This window comes from Uloborus diversus, chromosome 1 (genome assembly GCF_026930045.1).
Source record: "Uloborus diversus isolate 005 chromosome 1, Udiv.v.3.1, whole genome shotgun sequence".
NCBI lineage: Eukaryota > Metazoa > Arthropoda > Arachnida > Araneae > Uloboridae > Uloborus > Uloborus diversus.
The window spans coordinates 152764782-152788127 of NC_072731.1; the positions used below are offsets into that span (position 1 = coordinate 152764782).

The 23346-nt window shown below is 33.8% G+C and overlaps 1 protein-coding gene across 1 annotated transcript; it reads left to right on the plus strand.

Moving 5' to 3' along the window:
* The first annotated feature begins 9041 nt into the window (after window positions 1-9041).
* LOC129216362 (major facilitator superfamily domain-containing protein 6-like) lies at window positions 9042-21476 on the plus strand. The gene is made up of 4 exons (XM_054850579.1): window positions 9042-9117; window positions 14184-14498; window positions 14928-15944; window positions 21379-21476. The coding sequence occupies exons 1-4, from the start codon at window positions 9051-9053 to the stop codon at window positions 21474-21476; spliced, it is 1497 nt and encodes a 498-aa protein (XP_054706554.1). The 5' UTR covers window positions 9042-9050.
* Window positions 21477-23346: the final 1870 nt, after the last annotated feature.

Sequence of the window (23346 nt, forward strand, 5' to 3'; positions counted from 1 at the left end):
GCGCCAAAAACCAATGGGCACAAGTTCACATACGGGCACATATGTGTACCAAATTTCGTTCGATTTCATGCGGTAGTTTTTGCTGTAGAGCGGCCACAAAAAACTGGTCACACACAGACGTGACACACATACATACACACACACACACACATACATACATACATACACACACACACACAGACAGACAGACATTTTCCAAAAATAGTCGAAATGAACTCAGCACACCTCAAAACGTTCGAATCCGTCAAAATTCGAAATTTGAAAATTTGCACGAATCCAATACTTTCTTCTATATATTAGATATAGAAGAAAGTAAAAAAGAATAAAACAATAGAAAGTATATCGTTTTAAAAAATAATAAAGGTAAAAACTGTTCTCCGAATAAGCGATAAGAGTCATCCCCCACCTCCCGATGTAAGATAAACACATTCTTTAACTAAAATGACTAAAAATTCTTTAAAAACGAAAAACATAACTTTGCAATTTGAAATATTTTGCCAAATAAAAAATACAATAAATTATATTAACAGTAGCTGTGAATCGTAATCAAATGATCACGCAACTCTATTGTTTATAGCCAAAGTCGCCAAGTCACCACGTTACTGATGTAATCCAGCCGATAAGTGAGCAAAGCCAACTCCGATCCATTAGCAGTCCGATATCTTGAACGAAAACTTTTTAAACTTCATATTGCCTAATTTGTTCTTTCCACCAAAGATAAAGATCTTCCAATGCACTGATCTTTTGTGTACAGAACCACAGTGTTGTAATTTACCTGGACGAAAATAAAATTTGTTCTGTCTTTAAATTTTATCATCTTTTCCTTCAATAATGTACTGATTAGTTAGATAATCCTTAAAGTATTCTTGACATTGGCGCCAAAACTCAGATGGATGTGAGCCATAGACTAAAGAAATTACATTGTATATTTCTTTACTCTATGATATGAGCCGAGAAACAAATGTTGCTAGGTGCGGTACTTTCACGGGATCTAAAATCGTTGCTTTCAAGAAATGAAGGCTTCACTCTCTCTCTCTCTACGTTTTATCTATTCTCAGTTAACATATCACAGTAGGAAATTTCATTGCAAAAAGCAGAGCTGGCTTTCTTATTGTTCTTTGGCAACGGGTTAAATATTTATTTCAGTTCTCGCTCAACAATAGGTTAAAATAAATATTAATCATTTGGGAGAAATAATCATCCAAAGTTTAAATTAATTAATTAATTAACAAAGACATTTCCGATTCGATCCATCGCGCTTCGAAACCATGCTTGCCACTACTTAATTACACACAAAAAAATTGATCAAAATCGGTCCAGGCGTTTAAAAGCCTTATGGTGACAAACGTCCGCACAGAAGATTTATATATATACTAGCAAAAATACCCGGCGTTGCCTGGGTCAGTAATAATTATGAGAAACAATCGTTACTTGCCCTTGTTTTCTGTTTTAAGCGAAAGAATTTAAAACAAACCTTTTTTGACGTGATTAAAAATCGAGCTTCTTCCTTACTCATTAAACTAAAATAGCAATAAGTATAAAGAACGGAATAGTATTCAATTAGAAACGAAAGCACGACATTTAAGCATATACAAATTTGAAGAATTACCGAAATATGAAATTAAACTTTACATGTTTAAAAAGATTTATCTGTTAGTACTTTTTTTTTTAAATCTAAAACCTTCTCTGTATGGCTATTGATGTACGAACTGTTTTAAAAACTGAAGCCGCCCGTGTTCCCCTTACACTTGCTTTAGTTATTTTGGGAAATTTCAATTTTTGTGGGCACTTGGTGCGGTTTAAAATCTTACCAAATTTGCGAGAATCATTTTGGGACACTTTCGATAATACTCCCCCTCCTTACTAATTTTTATTATAGAAATATTGTCGCAAGATGCTGAGATACTTTTGGTCAAAAAAAAAAAAAAAAAAAGGCGCTAAACGGTTTCATCCGAAATGTTTCCAAAAATAAGTAGAAAAATTTGGCGATTGTTTGAAATCGTGCAAAAAGAAAATTTAATGGAAGTTTTTGTGCGTTTTATGGATTTGCCTAATTTAGTTGTTGAATTATTTTTACACAGTATTTTTTTTTAAGTATCTTTGATTGGCGATATTTTGTTTACATGGTGAAAGCTGAGAAACATTATTACGTAGTCTTTGGGCTCAAAAATAGCGACAGTGGAAAAAACTGCCAAATGCATCAGCAACTGAAATCTTTCCGAAAAAATTCTGGCGATATTTCTGCTGGTTGGTTGGATATAGTGAGCAAGTGTCCAATCAGCATAAATAATAATAATAAACCATTAATTACATAAGTTCCGTTTAAAAGTAAAATGATCAGCCAAATCCATTTATTTTTAGCCAATCTTGTGGAAAAACGTTATTTTAAGATTTGACTTGAGAAAAGCCTCAAAAAGTCAGACGAAACTCAAAAATATTCAACAATACAACAATTCTTGGGAGTTGAGATGACACACTAAATAATGGACTTGGGTTGATGAAAGCCTTCGAACAGGGAACAAAAAAGCTCATAACTCGTTTTTTATACAACTTAGAAACTTCGAACAGATGCTATCTTCAGCAGAAAAATTGGCGCTTTCGATGGACATAATGTTAATATGTGCACGTTTTTTTCCACCCCCATATTGGGGCATTTATGTGAAAATTGGGATTAAATTGGAATAAAAAGGGAACTATCAATCGGATTTTTTTCGAACTGGTCCATAAACCTTCCCAGTACCAAACTGAACAAACGGTGAAAGTTTCAGCCAAATCTGCCGGGTAGTTTCTGAGATCTTAGGGAACAAATTTACCAAACTCCATTTTTATATATATAGACTAGCAAAAATACCCGGCGTTGCCTGGGTCAGTAATAATTATGAGAAACAATCGTTACTTGCCCTTGTTTTCTGTTTTAAGCGAACGAATTTAAAACAAACCTTTTTGACGTGATTAAAAATCGAGCTTCTTCCTTATTCATTAAACTAAAATAGCAATAAGTTTAAAGAACAAAATAGTATTCAATTAGAAACGAAAGCACAACATTTAAGCATATACAAATTTGAAGAATTTCCGAAATATGAAATTGAACTTTACATGTTTAAAAAGATTTATCTCTGTTAGTACTTTTTTTAAATCTAAAACCTTCTCTTTATGGCTATTGATGTACGAACTGTTTTAAAAAATATAGTCGCCCGTGTTCCCCTTACACTTGCTTTAGTTATTTTGGGAAATTTCAATTTTTGTGAGCACTTGGTGCGGTTTAAAATCTTACCAAATTTGCGAGAATCATTTTGGGACACCTTCGATAATACTCACCCTCCTTATTAATTTTTACTACAGAAATATTGTTGCCAGATACTGATATACTTTTGGTCAAAATAAAATGGCGCTAAACGGTTTCATCCGAAATGTTTCCAAAATAAGTAGTAAAATTTGGCGATTGTTTGAAATCGTGCAAAAAGAAAAATTAATGGAAGTTTTTGTGCGGTTTACGGATTTCCCTAATTTAGTTGTTGAATTATTTTACACAGTATTTTTTTTCTTTTTTAAGTATCTTTGATTGGCGATATTTTGTTTATGTGGAGAAAGCTGAGAAACGTTATTACGTAGTCTTTGGGCTCAAAAACAGCGACAGTGGAAAAAACTTCCAAATGCATCAGCTACTGAAATCTTTCTGAAAAAATTCTGACGATATTTCTGCTGGTTGGTTGGATATAGTGAGCAATCAGCATAAATAATAATAATAAACCATTTATTACATAAGTTCCGTTTAAAAATAAAATTATGAGCCAAATCTATTTATTTTTAGCCAATCTCGTGGAAAAACGTTACTTTAAGATTTGACTTGAGAAAAGCCTCAAAAAGTCAGACGAAACGCAAAAATATTCAACAATACAACAATTCTTGGGAGTTGAGATGACGCACGAAATAATGACTTGGGTTGATAAAAGCCTTCGAACAGGGAACAAAAAAGCTCAGAACTCGTTTTTTATACAACTTAGAAACTTCGAACAGATGCTATCTTCAGCAGAAAAATTGGCGCTTTCGATGGACATATAGTGTTAATATGTGCACGTTTTTTTCCACCCCCATATTAGGGCATTTATGCGAAAATTGGGACTAAAATTGGAATAAAAAGGGAACTATCAATCGGATTTTTTTCGAACTGGTCTATAAACCTTCCCAGTACCAAACTGAACAAACGGTGAAAGTTTCAGCCAAATCTGCCGGGTAGTTTCTGAGATCTTAGGGAACAAATTTACCAAACTCCATTTTATATATATATATATATATATATATATATATATATATATATATATATATATAGAAATATAAATATACAGGGTGTTCCTTTTTAACCTGCAAGACCTTTAGTCCTAGATGTATACTGCAATTGCAAAAATGTTCAAAATCAGATGCAGAGTTAAGATATTGAAAGTTTGAAGCAAAAATAAAAATGAACCAAAAAATACAAAATATAACTTTTTACACGGGCCCCAGGTTACCTAACTAATATTTAGAGAAATAATCTCCATTGAAAGCTACTTTTGACACAAAAAACTTGACATTTGTGCGACCAAAACTCAAGGAGATATTCGAGTTTAAAGTTTTAAGGGAGCTTACAAAAGATGAGATTGGAACTTATCACCCTTTCAGAGGAATGTCAGGTTGTCGAAGTAAATAAAATAAGTATTTCTATTTTTCATTGCTATTCCAAAATAAATGGAAATGTTATGCCATGATACGCAAAAAAGCACGACGAAACCTCGAACAATTTGAAAAATCACACTATGTACACATATATTATTTTAAGTCCTTGTTAACCGCTTTATTTCGCCTCAAAAGGTGATATTGATGGCGAGTGTAAAGTGGTGTAAGTCACAAAACGCTGCGTTTTATTGCTCGGTGAATATTGGTCGTGCTAATGTGAGACTTTTTCTGTTGGAATGATTTTTCAATAGAGAAAAGTTCCTTAAATATAAGTAAGAGGACCTGGGGCCCGTATAAAAAGTTAAATTTTGTATTTTTTGACTTATTTTTATTTTCACTTCAAACTTTCAATATCTTAACTCTGCATCTGATTTTGAACATTTTTGCAATTGGAAGTATACGTCTAGAACTAATGGTTGCGAAAATAAAGGTCTTGCAGGTTAAAACGGAACACCCTATATATATATATATATATATATATATATATATATATATATATATATATATATATATATATATATATATATATATATATATATATATATATATATTTGGGTGTCCCAAAAAATGAAAGTCGATTTTTTTTTTTAACGCATATCCTCTTATTTTTTTCCTTTTATATCAAAACCGTTGCAAAGGAAGTTTCATGCAATTTGAAGCACGGTAACCCGTGCCGACTTGCTCCCAAACGTGTAAATAGCACGTGTATTTCTAAGCAAGCGAACGCATGTGACGTGCTACTTTGCGAAGCTCAGAACAGCTGTAAATGGTGCACAGAAAACAAATCAAAACAGAAAAACAGATGTTGGGGGCTTATCCGTGCAATGTGCAAAATGTCAAACGTGTCAGTACGAATACGGTCAGCGAGTGCAGTATAGTTCTTACATAGTGAACGAAACATGGCAGTAGAGTTGCGTTGTTCAAAAAAAAAAAAAAAAAATAAATAAATAAATAAATAAAATAAAAATTAATTTGAATTTTGACATCTAGAATTAAAATTATGTTTTTCGCAATCACGAGTGTGTGTGTGTGTGTATGTAGGAGTGTGTGTTTGTTTCTGCGTGCAGGTATGAGTGTGTGGGTAGTTGTGTGTATGAGTGTTTGTGGTAGGGGGGGATGGGTATGTGTGTATAGGCATATGTGTTTGTGTCTGTGTGCAGGCATGAGTGTGTGGGCAGTTGTGTGTAGGTGTGTGTGTATGTGTAGGCGTCTGTATATATGCGTGTGTGTATGTGTTTGTGTGTAGGTGTTTGTATGTGTGTGTATGTGTTTGTTTGTACGTGCGTGTATGTATGCATGTAAGTGTAGGATATTGACGCAACCTGAAGATGGCTTTCGCTAGAGGAGCAGCATCGTGAGGAGCCGATCGACGGTGATGCTGCAGAGGGAGCTGGCGGGAAAATAAAGTAATAGCACATCAAAACAGTCAAGTGAAAGCAATAAGCAATCGTGATTGCTCAAAAAAAAAGAGAGAAATTTTTAATAGGAGTCGTAAAACATCAAATAACGGGCTCAAAACGGCCTCTAACGAACAATTTCTGTCTATTTTGATTCATAACATTCGAGGAGTAAATTTAACTATCAGTGAAAGTGCAAATCTCGCTATTCGGAAAATGCATCATTCTTTGGGAAAAGGCACACATTCTTACTAAATTGTTGCAAAATTGGGTGAATAAACTTAAAAACTTGTATCAAACTTGGAGAGACTTACCAAAAAAAAAAAAAAAAAGCAAAGAAATTTTAAGAAATATTTAGACAGCGCAAACAAGAATTTGTGAGTTATTTAAACAATTTATTCGATATTGACATGCTGATGCACTTTAGTTAATCAAAATAGAAGAAGATAGGATTTTCTTGTAACTCCAAAGAGAGCCCGGCCGACGCGGTCACTTAGGTGGAGTGGATAAAAAACTGGTCGTCAAAGAAGAAAATAGGCGCGTAAAATACGAATCCACTTCAATATCCTCGGAATTAATGAATCAGTACAAGAAGATTTTTCTTCGAGTTCTAGTGAAAATATACATTCAGAAGCTTTCCACGAAACAAGTAAATCAGTACCTGGACCAGGTATATCAGAACCTGGAACAAGTATATCAGAACTTGGAACAAGTATATCAGAACCTGAAAGGAGCGATTTTATTTCTCCAAACTTAATTGCTGCATTGGACAGGTGTCAATTAAGTGTACGAAATTCTGTGTTTGTTCTTGAAGCTACTATTGACGCACTTGGGTGTAACATTGATGAATTTCCGATAAGTAAATCTTTTCAATTCAAAGAATTCGCACCAAAGAGCAGGAGGAGCGCGCGAAAAGAATAAAAGCTTTGAGTGCTCAAAAATCAGAAAATCGCTTACCTATAGTTATTTTATATGGATGTAAGGAACAACTCGTTGCTATGCCTAAACTGGAAAATTCTACAGCAAAAGAACAGGCACAGGCTGTTTGGAAGGCAGTTTTAGATTGGAATCTCGAAGATAAAGTTCAAATTCTCTGTTGTAATACTACAGCTTCCAATAAAGGTCGTTTTAATAGTGCTTGTGCCTTTCTTGAGCAAAAAAAAGATAGAGAAATTCTATCATTTGCTTGCCGCCATCGTACATATGAACTGGTATTAAAGGTAGTATTTGAAGTGAAAATTAAGCAAGTCACAACAAGCCCTGATATTCCACTCTTCGAAAATCTCAGAGAGTCTTGGAAAGACATCGATCCCACTAAAATACAGTGCTATAGAGGATCTCCGGAGTTGTTCCGAACTGTACTCGAACTTGAAAATTTAGTTGGCTATTAGTGTACTGATGTTACGGTCAGGGATGTCTATCAAGAGAAGTCACAAGTAGAACTGTCTATCATAGTTTTAGGTGGAGATACAGAAAATAAATTTAAAATAAAACCACCGGAAGGCATATGTACCAAGCTCGATGTATAGTCCGAGTGATTTACTCCCTAAAACTATTACTACTTGGTTCACATCTAAAATTAGATACGAAGGAAAATGCAGCATTTTCAGATGTCTGCTTGTTTGTAGTGACGATATACGTGAAACTATGGCTTCAATGCATTTTGGCAGTCAAAGCACTACACAAAGATTTGTGCTTTTTGAAATCTTTGAAAGCATAGGAAAATGTGTGCCCAAATATCTCAAAAGCTGCTCTATAAAATTTCATCCAGCACTTATGGTATTTGTCTGACAAAATAGCAGTCTTAGTTATTAGCTCTTTTTGATGATGAGGTAGAAGAAGAAATACAATAAGAAATGCTGACAAATTTACGTAGAGAAGACTTCTCGACCCATGAGAAAAAATACATTCCGTCGAAGTAAGATCTTTGTTGTTTATTGTATGGCAAGTTTTGCACATTGACTTCATCTAGTTATTTAATTATTCGTTTATATCGTGCATTTGTTACCGGTTATTTTTTTATTTTGCAGAGAAAACAGATGATAATTTCATATCAGCCAAAAGCAAATTATTGTTTACTAGACTTAAAATTGATTATAGTTTTCTCAACGAGAGTCCCCCTTTATGCATCAATAATATTTCATTCCTTGATGCGAAGCAGTAAGCTTATAGCAGAAAACGATGTAGCTGAAAGAGCGGTAAAAATGATGCAGGACTTTTATCTTTTGCTAACAGCTGATGAGGAACAAATTACATTGCGTTCAAGAGCATCGGAAAATTTATCCTGACTGCAAAATGCAAACATTTAAACGACAATATGTGCAATAATGTTTCATGTAGTGTAATATTGTTGTAAATATCTGCTTTAAATAAATTGGTGTCACGTGTAGTAAGGAATTATACAGTTACCAATCTTTCCATTGTAGTCGCCGTACCGAATTTCAGGTTCAACTTTGACCTCAAGTCGACACGGATTCCCATCATTTTATTGCAATAAAACTCTTTCGCCATTAAATCTTGGGACCCCCCTAATATATATATATATATATATATGTATATATATATATATATATATATATATATATATATATATATATATATATATATATATATATATATATATATATATATATATATATAATACCTCGGAGGGATACAACATGTAGTTTTAACCACATGATGTTCCATCCCTAAGTGAAAGTGAACTTGGTGTTCTTTTAAAATACGATATATCCATTAATAACTGGTTTTGGACATGCATGGTGCTCTATATGCATCTAGGAAATATGTATAAGAAAAGCTGATTTTAACTCTGTAATGTCATTTAGGGAAAAAATGGACATAGTGTTGTATCCTTCCGAGGTACAGATATATATATATATATATATACATACAACTTGTTATTTATTTATTCATTATTTTAGACAAACTTTGAAGATCATGAAGATGCATCGAATTAACACCAAATTGGTCCCTGTGAAGATACATTATTTCATCTTTATGGCAGGTAAGGTATTAGTACTTGAATATTTTGCCTGCGTTTTCTTTCTAGTTCATGTTACGCTATTTTTGAAATGTTAGCAAACGTTTAAAAATCCCCCCCCCCAAAAAAAATCAAAAGAAAAACATAAACCATAGGTATCATAGAAAAAATAACCAGGGGAAGCTACTGTACCCACGGACAAAATTTACTTTTCAATTTTTGCTGGTCTCTGGGAATGGATAATCGATCGGAAAAAATTTCTGGCAAAATATACAACTTATCATCTAATTTGGCAATTTTTGTTAGGTGAAAATCTCAAAGCTTTCAACCTCAAAAAAAAAAACCATTTTTTTTTTGTCCCTGGGTACAACAACCTGTTCACCCCGCAGACAGGTGCCTTTGTACCCATGGACATGTAAAAAAATAATATATAAATAGATCTGAGGAACTCAATTATTATTAATACATTTTCATAAGCCATTTTATATTGAAATACTTCAAACATCCATTGAAAATAACATTAAATAAAATATCCAACAGAAATTAAATTTTGAAATTTAATCGAATGTTTTTCCCATTTTTTAAATTTTCCTTAATCTTTAACATCAGTGATCTCTTTAAACAAGTTATTAGTCTTAAGAGAGTTAATGATGTTATGAATAATTAATATGTTTTTAAACAAAAAAAAAAAAAAAGTAACTAGATCCATGATAGTATGGCTCTCTATGTACCTACATAATAACTTCAATTTATATGCAAATTGAAACCTTTAACCAAAATTAACCCATTACAAAAAACTCAGTTTAGATTAAACAAACAAAAATCTAGAAAAGTCGACTTCAAATGAAAACAGGTGCGTTTGACGCTCTGTAGATCCTACAACAGGTGGGGGTTACTTCAACACTATATCTTCAAGCCCTACTTCAAATTCATCATCATTGTTGAAAGCAAATTTCGGACGTTGATGACAAGGCACCATTTTGAGATACTTCACATTGTAAGAAGACTCAGGTGTGATCCAAGGAGACTAAAAATTGCTGTCCGTGGGTACACATGCTTGTGTGTCCTTTAGTACAAAGATATGCCATTTTGGTTTTGCGAGGCATCGACAGGACCACAGTTTTACAACATGTTTATTTGAAAATGCTTCATTTCATGTATTTTTGTCATGAAAATATTTGCATACTTTTCCAACCAAGTGGCGCTTAGAATTGGCGACTTTTTGCTTATCCTTATAATTTTTACCATGGCTGTATAGTTAATTTTAAAGGGACTAGGCAAAAATGTTGAAGCACGAGTATGTTGTTAGCTACAAAAGGATACACTATCGATAAAACTTGTTTAAGCAAGCCATAAACACGTAACTCTTTATGTGGACACCTGGCGATTTCTCAGTTAAATTATGCTGTTAATATTGACATTTTATAGCGCTTTAAAGATTTTAACTAAAACGTAATGAGAGTATTGAGAAATTTCAAGATTAATAGCTTTATCTTCACTAATAATAAAGCTGAAAATCTCTCTGTCTTGTGTCTGGATCTCTGTCTGTCAGGATCTCTGTGACGCGCATAGAGCCTAGACCGTTCTGCCGATTTTCGTGAAATTTGGCACATAATTAGTTAGTAGTATGGAGGTGTGCATCTCGAAGCGATTTTTCGAAAACTCGATTTTGTTCTTTTTCTATTCCAATTTTAAAAACATTTTACCGGGCAAATTATCATAACGTGGAACCTTAACATGGGCGAGCCATTTAACATAGCAAATTGGCGAGAAATTCATCATCCATTATTTGTAAATATACAGGCGAACTAAATGAACTTTTAATTTTCTACTACGGGCAAAGCCATGCGGGTACCGCTAGTAGCTTAATAAAGGTAGATACTGAGAAAGATAAAATAACTATACTATCTTCCTGCTGTTGCAATGTCTAACACATACAAATTTAACGGTCGCTTAATGCTATAGGTTCTTAAAATAACAGTGGGACTCCTTGCTTTTGTGCGATTACTCCAGATGACTGTTACGAATCATTTATTGTAGCCAGTTTTCCCCTGGAGGGAGGAGGAGGAGGACTGATCATAATAAGTCAACCCCCCCCCCGGGGGGGGGGGGTCGGTCATAACAAACCGTATCTGTTAAAGATATTTCCCCATTGTGTTCCTGCAACGAATAGTTTGCTTCTAGATAGCAGGGTATTTGAAAGAAAATTTTCAATAATTCAGAAGATGGTAGCAGTCGCCCAATTTTAGCGGAAATCTGGTCATTCTGGATTGCCATTTTCTTGATATCCCATGTTTAGGCCACCAGTTAAAATGTTTATTCGCATATAAATAATTTTTTAGTACTTTACGTTATTTTTTAACATTAACAAGACGAAAAAAAAAAAACAAGCTTAAGTTATCGCTTTAAAGTTTTTAAAACACATTTTTAATTCAGATGCAAATTCATGTCAATCAAAGTCATTTTTTCGCTGCTACTGCTTTAAGACTTACTGTGACAAAGAAATGACTTTCAAAAAATGTGTCAAGCTGCGGCAGTGGACCATGACATGCTATTTATCGATCGAAAAACGAATACAATACAAATTCATTTCATTTCACAGGCATTTCACAGATATTTTAGGTCTGTTAGTAACCGCTAGGGCGGCTAGATGATCCGTCTTTCCTTCGGGTGGTAGAAATGTTTATTCTTAAGGATGTTTCTACATCCTTAAGAATAAAGTTTTAATTAACATCTCAGCTAATTAAAGTAGTAGAAAAACAAGACCTTCCTAAGCATGATGCCAGAAAAATTACAAGTCTATCGATGTCTGGTTTGACAAATTTTCTAGTGATCGGAAGTAGTTAGACTGACATACATAATTTGATAGATACAAAGATACTCTCAGTTTTTAATAATATAAGATTCCTATCTCCGCTTAGTCACCGCTCTCACTTAGGCTCATAATGAATATTAGGCGCTTTACACTCCAGGTATGAGACTGGGCAACTACAGTGGCTCCCAAAAGTTTTCGTACACCTGCGACTTTCAAAGAAATAGGCCCCAATCCATTGGTTAGAATTAATATTTCGGAATAGGTATTTAATTATAAGATCTATGATTAATTTTTAACAAAACTACATGAAAAGTTTTTAAAAAATATTAAAACTTAATTTTTAAAAAATCAAAAACCAAAAAGTGCCGGAAATTCTATGTCACAAAAGTCTTCGTACACTTTATAAAATGTCTATTTATTATTGAATAATCTAACTTTTGATTAAGTTATTAATTAGTAGAATATCATACAATATTCATAACACCTTTTAAACGTCTGGGAATAGATTTCATTCTTTTTCTTTATTTATTTATTTATTTTTTTTTTTTGCGTAATTTCTGAGTAAGTGTTCTACCACACTTCGAGTCTTACTGTTTCTAGCTCTATTTTCGTTTTAAAGCCGTATTTTCGTAATCTAGCCTATAGATATCTCTAAATACGTTACATTAAGTTCAAATATGGAGATTGAGGGGTTTTTTTCTGAATTTTAGGACGATTTTTGAGGCACTAGACGCAAACGTTGAAAACCGAGTGCTTCCTATCGTTATCTTGATAAAAAACAAAGTTGTTTCCAATAACCAAATTTTTGGTTAAGAGTTCAAAATTGGTTTTTAAAATATTTAAAGGAACATTATGATTCATTATTTCATCAAAAAATTCCAAACTACCAAGTCCTGATGCTGTTATGCACCCTCACACTAGAACACCTCCACCGTCGTGATTAACTGATTCAACTAAGTTCTTAAGATTAATTTCCTAATTTTTTCTTCTACTTACAATTATGCAACAATTTAACCAAAAATGTTAAATTCATTTTTATCTGTAAACAAGACGTAATTCTAAAATGTTTTTAGCTTATTTATCCTCGATTTTGCGACGAAAACCGTAAGCTTGGTGTTTTTCGTGCGAACAAGAAAGTTTCTGCGGGAAGAGGCCCCATTTAATCCAGCTAGTCAGAGAACTTGACGAAAAATTTTAGGTGAAAATTAAATGTAAAATATTTAATTTAACTCTGTAAAAACTTTTACAGCACTCAAATGTGTATTTTTTATAATTTTTTCAACTTTAAATCTCTGATCACGTTTTGTCAACTTTGCCGGTTGACCTTTTCTTACCTTGTTTTCGGTCCGATTCCTTTGTTTAAAGCATTTTATCAAGCAATCTACTATACAAACAAATAAATTAACTAATTTAGAGTCATTTCAAACCAATTTACCGCAACTGCGGGAAACAAATTCGAATATTGAATGGTGTTTGCGGTTTTTTACGAATACCAGCGATTTTGTAGCAATAAGCACAATATTAAGAAATAAATAAACAAAAAATTAAAGCCAAATGACTTATAAGGGTCAACACAATGCAAAAATAATAATAAAACGGCATATGATAATTTTAATCATGAATTTATTCGAAAATATTTGAGTGTACGATGACTTTTGTGGCGTGTTATTTCTCTGTCTCTTCGTTTTCTGACCCATTTCAAAAAAGTAGATCCGTTAATATTTTGAAAAAACCAATGGGGTGTATTTAGAATGACATAGGAATGATGTGAAAAAATATTGGACTCCGTATTCGAATTCAGTTTCGAGTTATTTTGGTTTTACTAAAAAATTTCAAAGTGTACGAACACTTTTGGGAGCCACTGTATATGATCTAGAGTCGCTATATAGATAGACCGACGCATCAGCTTAAGTTTAGCCATTTTGAATCGGATTTTTCATTGTTGCACTTCTAGGGTTACCACAACCAAGCTTCAAGTTTCTCCAAATTTGCCGAAAATACTATTTTATTTTATAAACAATCCACGTGCCGCTAATATTCGCTCGCAGTGAACAATCACCAAATGCGATGAATCACCAGAAAAGACAACCACTGGCGCTCCGATCCAAAATGGTTGATCTTAAGCTGATGCGCCGGCTCGTATATATAAGGGCCTTATTATGACCAAAATATATATAAAAAAACTCATCTAATATAACAAATGTTACCAGTGTCATGAAATGATAAATTATTCCATTTCTTCGAAGAATTTAACAATTTTTTTTTCGATTTTTAGGTTTAGCTTGTGCCCTTCCATTCCGAACAGTATTTGCGAAGCAGTTGGGAATTTCTGCTACAGCAGTTGGAGTAATCTTCCTCGCAGTACCTTTTCTAAAAATTATTACTAATCCACTTTTTGGCTTCATATTGGATTATTTCAAAAAATTTCGCCTAACCATTGCAGTACTTTTACTTATTGTTGCAATTTCGCATATAGCTATGGTATTTATCCCTCCTGTGTCTCCCGAGAAAGCTGAGAATTCAGCAAGCATAAGGTTAAGTGCTAAACTAGTTTCTATTCCTCACATAAATACGTCGAAGAAATCTGAAAGTAAGTTCAGATTGAAAATGGATTCCATTTTTCAGAACTCGAATGGAAAATATCAGGAATTTATCTGTGAATTAAAATGCAGCAATGTGAACATCTTAACAACCAAAGACGAATTAAAGAAAACTATAAGTAAAAACTTTTGCAACAGAAGCCCGAGTTTAGAAGTAAAAATATCCGTTGAAATTCGTGCTTGTGAAGTGGACATTTTTTTGGCATCAGGAAAGCTTCTAATGAATACAGATGTTTCCGTGATCAATTTTCTTTTCGGTAAAAAAGACTTAATAGAGTTGCTATCTAATTCTCAAACGCACCAGAGAAACTCAAAATGCTTGAAAAAAATTTACAATGCTTTACACTCCAGCAATTATTCACTTTCAGTTTTGGAGCAAATCAATAATGACTATGCTTTTAACTATAGTTATGACTCAGATCTACCAATTATTCTTCAACGTATGTTGAATGCATCCAAAATCGAAGATAATCCTGCTAATGAACGTAAAGACGGATTACGATTTTTCAAAGTAAAAGAATACGAAATAAATTTGAGGACTAGTGAAAAACATATTGAAAGCTTCATGGAAGTATACCCCTGCAAAGATGAATTTGAATGTGTGTCTACACAATGTATTTCGAAGTACCCTGATAAAGGAATTCTTGTTGAAATACAAAGAGATGAATTTGTTACGGTACAGTTCTGGGGCATATTCCTTCTAATGGCACTATCTAGCGTCACTTTCTGTGCTGTGATGTTTCTGATGGATACAATATGTTACGAGATGCTTTACGACACAAACGAAACATACGGAGTGCAACGTTTATGGGGTACTATTGGTTGGGGCTTGGGTGCATTAGCTGGTGGCTATTTGAATCAAATTATTAGTCCCGACCCTTCAAACATAGATTATGCTCCGAGTTTTTACCTTCTAGCCATAGTGACAATACTTGATTTAGTTCCGTTATACTTCATAGAAGTTGGAAATGTGAAATATTCTTCCAACATATGCAAAGACGTTGGCTTTCTGTTATCCAAGCTTCATGTTGTCATAAACATTGCGATTGTGTTTATGGTGGGAGTTCTTTCTGGGTTGATATGGAATTACCAGTTTTGGTTTATGGAAGAAATTGGCGCCAGTCAAATTCTCCTCGGACTGTCCCAGACATTTGAATGCCTGCTAGCCGAGTTACCATGCTTTATAGTTTCTGGATGGATCATCAGGAAGCTAGGGTATAACCACTGTAACAGCATAACCTTTTTGTGCTTTGGTTTGCGGTATTTATGCTTCGCTTACATGTACAATCCATGGATGACTTTGCCACTTGCATTGCTTCATGGCCCAACTTTCGGACTCTTCTATGCTTCTATGATCACGTATGGCAAAAGTGAAGCTCCTCCTGGAACAGAAGCTACAGTTCAAGCTTTACTTTCAATGTCTTTTGAAGGTGTAGGTAAGAGTTGGTTTTTAAATTACGCTTCGAAATGTTTTAAAGTTAAAATCAATTATGAGCGCAGAATAAACGCTTGTTTTCTTTTGCTAAAAAAGGTAATGAAGTCCTGTAAATTAATGGCTACTTTTCCTTACAAAATTTAATTACTTCATTACTAGTTACGAATAAAAAATTTCCTGAACGTTTCAAAGAGGTTTCCTAAAGTTGATGAAAAAGAGGAGGGAAGGGGGAGCACAGTGAACACTTTTCATTTCTCTCGTTATAATTTCTTGAATTTTCGTTCTAAAGAAATTTTAATTGCAGGATATGATGAAATAACTTTTCCCTCATTATATTCCACTAAAAGTTATTTTCGAAAGGCTCTCAAGTTGTCCCATTGTTCCTCATGTAGGGGCGCGGTGGGACAAGGAATTGAGAAAAGTAGAACAATGAGAATGCTCGTAAAATTTACCTATATTATGACAATATATTATTACTATCAAATATAGGTTGAGATATACATAGTACACAAAACATATGAAGGCAGTTTTTAAACTATAAGACTTAAAAATAGTTATAATGATAAAACACATGTGAGAATTGAAAAACAATTTGTTAAGTAACATTTGATGCATCGAAAGTTATATGAAATAAAAGTTAAAGGATAAGAAAACGGGAATGATAGAATGTAAAACAGGGTTAGAAAATATGATATTTTCGAAAATATCGAAAATATCCGATCTTTTGATATCGGATAATTTGATATATATTCGACATTTTCAATCATCACGAATTCAAGTCTTCAAAATAGTAAACGAATCCTCAAATCACTCTTTATTTCCTTATATTGTTATTACAATATATAGACTTAAAATTAATGCTTCTTTCATTATTTATGTCTAATATTTCATTTAAAATTTTAATCAATTTTAATGGCGTTAATTTAGCATTAGCTGTTGTACTCATTTTTCTTCTGTTAGCTGCACAAAAAATGTAAAAATGTTACTGCACACAAATATACACAGTTATATGATTCAGAAATATAAAATACTAGAGTCGAAACGAGGTATGAACCCGATAAGGGATTCACTCACCCCGTTTCGAAATTGAAACTAGGCTAGCAGAGCGCGAGGCCTGCGAGAATTTGCCGGTTCCAATGGATCGTAATTTGGAAGGTTGTTAAGTAGTGGATTGCCAACACGGGGGATGTTGTAGTGAAATCTCTTGGCGAGCTTTTTGCAAAAGTTGTGGAGCGTCGGGATGCCAACCTCTTCCACCAGCTTGTCCGTACGGACGTACCTCAATTGGTTGTTAATTTAAACTTAGAAATTGTTGCAAGTTTATGAAGCACGTTTTAGAAACTGCATTCAAACGTGAATTAAAATGCAACCAATCCGTCAGCTACTTTATTCGGTCTATTTGCGAGATTGGTGAAAAGTATACCTGCGATGCGATCATGTTATCATAACCCCGCTCATCATTGCACCACTGTATCCCATAATTCCGGCTTGAACTTCATCTCCTTTTATATAGACGGGGTCTCTTTATGTAAATTTCTTTACTCTATGGTTTAAATGGAAAATAATCAGCCAAATCCAGTTATTATTTGCCAATCTTGTGGGAAAACGTTACTTTAAGATTTGACTTGAGAAAAGCCTCAAACAGTCACACCAAACTCAAAAATATTGAACAGTACAACAATTCTAGTTATCAACTGAGAGTTGAGATGATACACTAAATAATGAATTGGGTTGAGGAGAGCCTTCGAACATGGAACAAAAAAAACTCATATCTCGTTTTTCATACAACTTAGAACTTTCTAATAGATGCCATCTTCAGCAGAAAAATAAGCGCTTTCGATAAACACAATTTTATATGTGCACGTATTTTTTCACCGTCATATTGGAGCATTTATGCGAAAATTTGGACATATTAGAATAAAAAAGGAACTAACAATCGGATTTTTTTCGAACTGGTCTACAAACCTCCCCAGTACCAAAAAGAACAAACGGTGAAAGTTTCAGCCAAATCTGCCGGGTAGTTTCCGAGATCTTAGGGAACAAATTTACCAAACTCCATTTATATATATATATATATATATATATATATATATATATATATATATATATATATATATATATATAGATGCATTAGTCCGTGCACAGTCATAAAACATTTTCTTTCTTTTTTTTGACCAAAATTTAATATTTAACTAGGCAATTTTAATATGAATAAAAATTGTTACATTAATAATAATTATATGAATATAAAATGAAAAAGGAATATTATATTACTTTGTTGTATTAATGATGTACTAATACATCATAAAAATATGGTACATAACCTTTTGGTTATTTTTAATAATAAATGAACAATATTATTATGATTAATGTACATTTTACATTGAAAATACCGTAGTTGAAAAAATAAATATCGAAAATATCAAAATATTATGATATTTTCAAAATAAATATCAAATATATATCGTGATATATATCATGATATATATCGGCGAACCCTGATGTAAAATATAAGCATTTGGAACTCTTCATCTTCTGGGCTGTATCTCAACACCCTACATTTCTTGGTACGCTGGTAACCTTAATTCTTAGACTCTCCGTATGCTTATGCATATATCTATGAATAGACAGCTATATTGCCATATAGAATGCTACATAGATAGTTATATAGACAGAAAATATAAAACCGCCATTTGAAACTGCAATCTAAATTTAAACATTTTGCTTTAGGGGCTGCTACTGGAAGTATTCTTGGAGGCATTGGTTTCGATAAATTTGGAAGCCGCATGACGTTCCTTTATGCAGCCATAGTTAGTTTTATTTTGCTAATCTTAAACGTGATTTTACATACTACAATTTTAAATCAAGACCAGCGAAACAGAATGAAAAAAGTGCTCACACAGAACTGATAAACTAGATTTTGGTAAGTATTTGTGACCTGTTTTAAGTGTGCAATATATTTTGTATGAAAGAATGGGTAACTTTACATTCGGAAACATTGTTTTGAGTTTGTAAAAAAAAAAAAAAAAGCTGCTATTGGAGAAAAATAAAAGAAATCTTTGTAGTCTCATGTGTTTACATTAACACGAAGACTTCTTTTTAAAGGAAGGGAGAAGGGGGACGATTCAAAAATTATTTGATGCAAATAAATGAAATATTTTAATGTGGAAGTAAGTCTTATACAAAACTAGACCGAAAAACGCTTCCGAGATGCATCACCCGAGGTTTCATATTACCTCTACACAGAATTTCAAGTCTGCAAGTGCTATATAGTACAGTGCAATTAGACATGAACCTCAACATCCAAAGTAAAAGTTTCTCGTCAACTCCAAATTGTTGTATACTGTCCACATAATGTTTAGTAAAAAGTTACACCGTTTTCAGCGTCGGGTTTTGAGGGGAGGGAAGGGGGAGAAGTTGGCAAATTAGTAGTTTTTATAAGTTTTTCCGAAATATTTAGAAAACTATAGTGTTTAGCGCGAAAAGTGCAATATACAAAATAATCTACACTAAATTACGAACAAAATGGTTCTAAACATTATTTTGTTAAGTGAACGGTTCCAGAGTTACGGCGGGTGTAAAAGTAGAAGATTTTCGCATTTTTAAGATTTTTTGGAAAATGCAATTCTAACTACTACGTAAACAGAAATAACTAAACAATTTTATTAAAAAGTAATATTGTACAATCGTATTCTAGTCTAAAAGAAGCTAAGAGACACCACATGGGGTTAGAAACGTAGAAATACTGGGAACGAGAACCGGTTTTCTGCAATTTGCATGAAACCGGTGATAAGCACTTGAAGTTAGACTACTAGCTTCAAAAAAGATTGAGAACAAAACATTCAGAGATACACTTGAAAAGAAAGTTAGCTGTTCAGTCTCTAGCCTCTGTTACCAAGTCTATGATAATTAACAACACCACTGTATGTGTGAACCCTAATACCAAGGGTGTTTGTGATCCGAAATTTCAGAAATTTCCAAAACTTTTGGGTTGATAACACATTTTAAAACTGAAAAATTATTTAAAAAAAAACTTTTTAATAATTTTCATCAATGATTTAAATGATTTTTGTATGCATATTTGAAGAGTTTTTACTGGGGAGGGAGAAAGGTCGAGCTTCCTCATAGTTTCAGAAAATTTCACACTGCCCTCAAAAAATTTTACTTGAATCCACGCGCACCCCTGCCTAATACTTTTTCACATTGGATGGTGTGCACTGTAAGAAAATATGAGAGACTTTAAGAAATACTGTCGAACCCGCTTAAGTGAATAGCCATTTTGCCACGAAAAAATATTCTAATAAGCGGAATATTCCAAAAACCGAGATAAAAACAACCACATTACATTGGTTTGCTGCATTGAAAATGCATTATATTAAGCAAGATATTCTTTTAACCGATATTCTAATAAGCGGGCTCGACTGAATTTTAATTTGAATTACGTGCATATCCTCCACCCTTGTTCGACGAATCTGGCTTGATAAGGAAGGGGAGCGAATCTCCTAGTGGTGTCTGTTTGCGTTTCAGATTCAAATGAATCATCGGTCCCCTCTTATTTAGAAAAAGCGTCCTACATCATTGATGAATATCACCTTCTTCATCGTGTTTTCTGATGTTTCCCAGCTACCTTCAGACAGATTTGCGAGCAATACATAAATTACGTAATTGTTACGTAATCATTATAGGCCAGCAACTTGTTTTTGATGAATACGAGTAAGGAACCACAAAAGATGAAGAACAATTATGTAGATCACGTTCTACGACTAACATTGAAGTCAAAGTTGAAGACTTGATCGATGTAACTGTCAACCAAAGTGAATTTCTAGCTAACACTAAGAACAAAATGGGCCTTATTTCTCTCCTGACAATGTACTTGCAAAGAGGCGGTTGCACAGTTCATCAAACATCGGGTGAACGATGACTTATTTACAGTTTTAACAGCGATCGATAAAGCTAAGAATAGAGTTGAAGCTTGTGTGATCGGTGATGACATGGACTTACTAGTCTTGTTGAATGTTCACATACCATCTGAAAACAAATTGAAAATGGTGGTACCAAAGAAAGGCAATCAGTAGGAGAAGGTGTGCACTGTTTCGGACATTCAGCGAAGCATTGGAGATATGAAGGGTGTACTCTTTTCAATATACCCCTTCACAGGATGTGACATTGTACCATATTTCTACAAGAAGGGAAACATTTCACCGTATAGGAAAGTGTAAGCCAACAACGCTCTTCGTACGAAACTTCTAAGTCTTTAATGATTCCACAGCTGACCCCAGTGCGGTGGCTGTTGCAGGAAAGTATTTCTTTTTTGCGATGTTTGTAGCAAAGAATACTGAAGATCTAGATAGCTGTCGCTACCAGTGTTACTTGCAGGCTATTGCAAAGCAGCCCATACATTCATTGTTCAAGTTGGCTTACCCTCACTTCAACAGCTAACAGGCAGCACTCATATAGAACCTACCACCAGGTTCAGCAGCGGCAGGATGAGGAAAAGAATTTACCTCCAGTGGGGGTGGAAGAAGATTGGTGAATACCTGAGACCAATTACAACAATGTCTTCTGCAACTCCCTAGGAATTACTTTCCCTCATAGTGCGCGAGCGCGTTTAAAAAGCCGAATGCATCCATAACTGCGAGTGCCGAAGTAGCTAAACTGCTCAAGCATGTGCAGTAATTGCTCAGTAGGGTGGAACGAAAACGACCTTAAATTTTTTTTTCAATTTTTTTGGTTTGCCGTAGGGGGGGAAAAGTTGTCATTTAAGTTGAAAAAGAAGCTGAAGAAATTTCATTGCTTTACTGCAACATCTTTAGGTGCCGCAACGAGCTTCAAGTTTGATAATAACCGAAATTTCCATTTAACAATGAAATTCCTTTTTATGCTTTCCTACTGTAGATAACGGCACAAAATATGACTGTAAATACATTTTTTAAGCATTACATTAGGAAAAAAATGCTAATTACAAAACACAGTTTAAAAAAAAATCATAATCTTTACTAATAATAAAGCGGAAAGTCTGTCTGGAGATCTATATCTTTGTCTGGATCTCTGTGACGCGCATAGCGCCTAAACCGTTCGGCCGATTTTCATGAAATTTGGTAAAAAGTTAGTTTGTAGCATGGGGAGTGTGCACCTTGAAGCGATTTTTCGAAAATTCGATTTTGTCCTTTTTCTATTTTAATTTTAATCACATTTACCCGAGCAAAATTATAAGATGGGCGAGTAAATTACCAAGCGTAACGTGGAACCGTAACATGGGCAAGCCAATTGGCGAGAAATTCTTCTTACATTATTTATAAATATACAAGCAAACCAAATGACCTTTTAATTTTTCTACAACGGGCACAGCCGTGCGGGTATCACTGGTATACTATATAAGACATTAACTATTCCATTTTTACCATTTAAAGTATTCTTAATGATTGTAAATAAATGGTTAAACCTGTATGATGTTTGTGTCTACTTCTTTGACACATTAATGTGTTTTTTTTTTGTACCAAATGACTCTTTCTTCGAAATAACTCTTGAGTCAATTTTTCGTCTCCTGCGACTGAACCATACTTTTAAAGAGTCGCTTAGGGGTTACAAGTTTCACTTTGAGGGATTCACTAGACAATTGTTTTACCAAGGGGGTTTCGGTTATTTCATTTTCACCCCATGAGATCAAATCGATGTAATCTTTGGCAGCAAAATTATTTGTTAAACTTTAAACTTCTTATAACCCAGCCTCTACTTTGTGTTCCTGCATTCAACACACGTCGTAATCCAAGTTCTCTTACATTTCTACGCTCTTTGCATGACATAGCCAAATGGAGATTTTCTGTTGCATCAAAATACCCATTTCTTTATATAACCCGGTCAATAATGTTCTTAAAATCATGAGAGAGATATCGTGAATGTAAGATACGTTCAAATAAATGTTTAGAGCCGTAAGTACGAGAAGGTTTTAACTTGATGTTAAACCACACAGGAGCTTACGCATTGCCCACTTGATCTTTCCTTTCTTGAATGGATCCTTTCTTGAAAATTAATGAATGAATAATGATTACTATTAATATATTTCAGTATTATTATTTGTTTCAAACAATTTTAGCGAAATGCCGCGCCCATATAAAGGAAACTATACTTTACTACACTCTAACAATGTGCTGAGTCAGAGTCTTGAGATTTTTAGTCGGATTTTTAGATGCCACGTACAATCGAAATATGCGGTTTGCAAATGTAAGTCATCTGGAGTGGGGAAGTTTTCCCAGGTTCCTTGAACATAAATCAAATGAGCAAGTCCCACTTGATATAGTGACACACATATCCAATACATATTTGTGATCGGTACTTATGTCCTGTATGTTCTCAAAAAGAAGGTTATTTTCAATAGGTAAGGAAGTAACCACAGGAAGATTAGA